We start from the raw sequence: 4,512 nt of genomic DNA, 5'->3' as shown, positions 1-4,512 counted from the left end.
TCTCTCTCTCTCTCTCTCTCTCTCTCTCTCTCTCTCTCTCTCTCTCTCTCTCTCTCTCTCTCTCCCCGTCTCTTTCTGTCCCAGTCGTCATTGTTGTCCGTCATTCATCCTTAAAAGGCATCAGAGGCTTGAGAAATCGCTCTCCTTTTTTGGTCTAAATGGCCGCCTCCTTTCTCCTCCAGCTGGGTTTGTTGACACACAGTCAATCCTGGACACTTTCACCCCCCTCCCCATCTCTTGTACCCGTTCCCCTTCCCCGAGCCGTAAAGCTGCCACAGCTGTGGGCTGTTGAACCAAAGTGGAGGGACACATTAAATATATTACAACCATTAGCTTTGTTGGGGCTTGACAGGTTTAATACATTGTAGCTTTACGCCAGCCAAAGGCAGGACGGTTTTAATTACTCTTAAATATTGCAATGGACCTAAGGAAAGATATGAAAAATAGCAACAAGCCCGTATCGTCTTCGTTTACAAAAAAAGGCATGTGTAGCAGTTTGTTTTAATTAGAACTGATTTTAACCCCTTAACTGTAACTCACATTTTTGAACATAGACGTGAAAGTGCACGATCCAAACTTAAATTTTTAGAATTCATGAACGAAAACATTTTGTAACATGATATTAATGTACCATTTTCATGGTAATGCAATGTTTGATTTTAAAATGGGTTTCAAAGGATGAATTGATATTTAAAGTTTTCAACTGATGTATAATTTCTGATGATTTCTAAAGTGTGATAGAGAAAAAGGCAACGAAGAAAACTTTTTGTGACTGGTCAGAACTCCTGTTACGATGTAGACTTTTGAGGTACACTCTTGTCAAATTAATCTATTACTTTTCCTACATAATTTAACAAAAACATTGGTAAAATATCTATTTAGGAGTCTTAGACCTTTCCAACGATATAAAGTTTGTCATGATTAGATTAGGATTTAATTGTAATATAGTGAAGTAAACTTAGGCGTCCCACAGAGGGGACGGGTGACAGTTAAAGGGTTAAAGACATAACTACAGTGTTTACAAGATAATGTAAAATCCATGTTCTTTATATTTTCTGCAAATAATTCAACATTCTATTTGATATTTAGAAACTTATCTATGCTGTCTCATAGATAGATAGATAGATGGATTCAAAAATTTTTCAGATGGTTAAAAAGTGTCCCAGGTTTAAGACATTTTAAAGACATTTAAAATTAATTTGAAAGTGATTGTGTTGTAATATTTGCATGTTGAATTGTGCCGGTCTATACCAGAAAAGGAAAAAAAATTTTTTTTCATTGAAATAAGCAATGTTTCACAGGCCCCAATGTAACAGAACATATTTTAAAGTAATATTTGTATTAATAAATTAAATTTAGTAATTAAAAGTTATTTTTTTTGTAAGCTACATTTATTTGATCAAAAATACAGTAAAAACCACAATATTGTGAAATATTTTTACAATTTAAAATGTTTTCTATTTTAAGTACTGATCTTATTTAAATCTTTAATATAATTGCATTGTTACAAGGACTGATATTTCCTTCTGAAAATCGAGTTGTATACTAAGAAATCAAAGCATACACAAACATACAAATGAATGCCCTTTTCCAGGTGTAAACATGAGCAAGGCGAGGTCGAGAAGGGACAGAAGGATCGCTCCGCCTGGCGTCACAAGGGTGACTCGCAGCTCCATCAACCCTCAGGACTCTCAGCGCTCTACACCCACAGATTCAGGCCTGGTCGACGACCTCAGCCTCATGAGCGTGAGTGAACAGCAGGCCTCATTAGCACGGTGAGGCACCACAACCTTCTGTTAGGCTTTCCAGCAAACAATCAGTGATTTACAAAAGCTCTGTATCCAAGCAAGAACAAGCATTTGTAAAACATGGTTTCATGAAATCTAGTTTTCAACATGGCAACATTATTTTCCTTCACACTTCAACTATCAAAGGAAAAAGTTAATGCAAACTGAAAATAGCTGTTATTAACTTAACAAAAAAAAAAAGAAGCTGTCCGCTGCAAAAACTTAACTTTTTTTCAGGAAAAAAGCATTATGCTGTTTAAAAAAAAAATTTTTTAAAAAGTTTTTGATTTGACGCCATGTGATCAGTGTTACTGTAAACTAAAACTACTAAAAAGTCATTTAAGTTGTAATATTTTAAATGGGAAAAACTTGATGGAAAAATGTCTTTTGATGGGGGGGAAAGTATTTCAATTTAACTTTATTTCAGATTTTAATGTTTTTAAAAAGTAATAAATTTAAAAGCACAATTTAAAAAAAACTACTAATACTAAAAAGAAAATTTAAAGCCAATTTAAAATATTAATAAATACTTTTATAATATATAAAAATACTGTAACACTGCATCTAATCATAGGCTATATAATTTAAATGTTCAATATCTAAGATCTAGCATATGCTAACAAAAGTGATATGTGGTATGCATATCTTTTTTTGAAAACACAAAGGTCATCCATATCCTTTTCTTTAGGAAAGGGGAGTCCTACCAGAGTTCGTCTCCCAGCGCTAAAGCCGTTCTCTCCTCGCCCTCTGGCAGCTCTGTCCCGCGCGGGGCTTTGGACACTATCGGCCGCCTGATGAAGCTCGGCCGGGTGCGAAACATTGTGGTGGTTGCTGGAGCAGGTATCAGCACGGCCAGCGGTATACCAGACTTCAGGTGGATGCTCAAAACATTCAAACTACATCTGAACCGCTGTTTCACTCGGCTAACAACTGTTTTTGTATTAGGACACCAGGGACGGGTCTTTATGCGAACCTTGCGAAGTATGACATCCCTTATCCAGAGGCCATCTTTAACATCGACTACTTCTCTGACAACCCTCATCCTTTCTTCTCATTGGCTAAAGAGCTGTTCCCTGGACACCACCGTCCAAACTATGTTCACTATTTCATCCGTATGCTGCATCAGAAGGGCCTGCTGCTCCGCATGTACACTCAGAACATCGATGGGCTCGAAAAACGTCCGATTAAAATTCAGAGACCTATTACATCACTCTTAAATGTTAAATTTGCAGCGTTATCTATTAAAATGTGCTTTACTCTCTCTGTAGTGTGCGGTATCCCAGATGACAAACTTGTGGAGGCTCATGGGAGTTTTGCCACTGCTGCCTGCCACCTCTGCTATACGCCTTATCCTGCCGAGGAGGCCAAGGTAATCTAAATTGGCCTGAGTGATCTTAATTACAATATTGAATTCATACAATTTAGTGCATACTACATAATTTTCCTTTCTTTTTCACTATCAGCAAGCTATAATGAATGGCAACGTTCCCATCTGTACATTTTGTGCCGGGGCAGTCAAACCTAATGTCGTGTTCTTTGGAGAAGATCTGCCAGAAAAGTACTTTCAACATGCTGAAGATTTCCCAAAAGCTGACCTTCTCATGATCATGGGCACTTCTTTAAAGGTGGGATTATTATTATTATTATTATAACTATGATGTACAAGCCATTTTGTGTCACCAGGTGACCGGTCTTTTGCAGTTCAATTGTTGTACTCCATCTAAAACTAATAAGTAAATTAATTACCAAAATGCTATTTAAAATGTATTAATTTATACGCCAGCTTTTATGTACCCTTTATTTAATTTATTTAATATATTGGTATTACTTTAAGTGGTTTAAATGGAATATTTGTTTATAAAAAAAAAAAAAAAATTATACCATATATAACTAAATTTAATAAAAAATTGCGAGATAACCAGTCATAATACAAAGTTTGAGGTTGGTATTATTATTGTCGTTTTAGTTTTTTTGTTAATATTAGTATTACTTTGAGTCTCTTATGCTTACAATGCTGCATTAACTTGATTAAAATACAGTAAAACCAGAATTATTTTTAAAAACATTTTTATTTTAAAATGCTTTTTTTTTTTTTTTTTACCTTAAAGTGGAAGTGAAGCAGTCAGTTAAGTTAACATTATTTAGTAAAGTGATTTCCACTTTGATAAAAAAATATATAACAAACATGATTAATGTAACCGTTTTAAAGAAAGCCGCCCTTAAAGTGGAAGTGAAGCAGTCAGTTAAGTTAACATTATTTAGTTAAGTGATTTCCACTTTGATAAAAAAATATATAACAAACATGATTAATGTAACCGTTTTAAAGAAAAGAGGATGTTTTGTTCTAGCTTTTGGAGCAAGGGCGCTAACCCCTAATACTACTCGGTCCCATTGCCTTATTGGCTCAAATGCATAGGCAATTACACTTACTATGGACTCAACAGTGCTTTCAAGTTAGTCTTCCTCCATTTCAAAACAAGCGTGTGTTCAAAATGTAAAGAAATGCTTATATTACTTCACTGGCCAACGGAGCGAACCAACCCCGTGATGTCACATGCGGTGGTACTGCAAGATGGCGGGGCCCTTGCTCCAAAAGCTATAACAAAACAACCTTTTTTCTTTAAAATGGTTACATTAATCATGTTTGTTATATATTTTTTAATCAAAGTGGAAATCACTTTACTAAATAATGTTAACTTAACTGACTGCTTCACTTCCACTTTAA

The 4,512-nt window shown here is 35.1% G+C and overlaps 1 protein-coding gene across 1 annotated transcript in view; it reads left to right on the top strand.

Moving 5' to 3' along the window:
• LOC107749280 (NAD-dependent protein deacetylase sirtuin-3-like) overlaps window positions 1-4,512 on the top strand; it is a 12,161-nt gene that overhangs the window by 4,323 nt on the left and 3,326 nt on the right. The window contains exons 2-6 of the mRNA XM_016564377.1: window positions 1,595-1,775; window positions 2,476-2,661; window positions 2,733-2,965; window positions 3,056-3,156; window positions 3,251-3,412. Of these exons, the coding sequence (XP_016419863.1) occupies window positions 1,603-1,775; window positions 2,476-2,661; window positions 2,733-2,965; window positions 3,056-3,156; window positions 3,251-3,412 (855 nt within the window). The 5' untranslated portion in view covers window positions 1,595-1,602. The remainder of the gene's footprint in view (window positions 1-1,594; window positions 1,776-2,475; window positions 2,662-2,732; window positions 2,966-3,055; window positions 3,157-3,250; window positions 3,413-4,512) is intronic.

The sequence above is a fragment of the Sinocyclocheilus rhinocerous genome, unplaced genomic scaffold (assembly GCF_001515625.1).
Source record: "Sinocyclocheilus rhinocerous isolate Xijiao unplaced genomic scaffold, SAMN03320098_v1.1 scaffold1311, whole genome shotgun sequence".
Taxonomy (NCBI): domain Eukaryota; kingdom Metazoa; phylum Chordata; class Actinopteri; order Cypriniformes; family Cyprinidae; genus Sinocyclocheilus; species Sinocyclocheilus rhinocerous.
The sequence above is the reverse complement of the archived record's forward strand: the minus strand, read 5'-3'. Positions and strand labels throughout refer to the sequence as shown.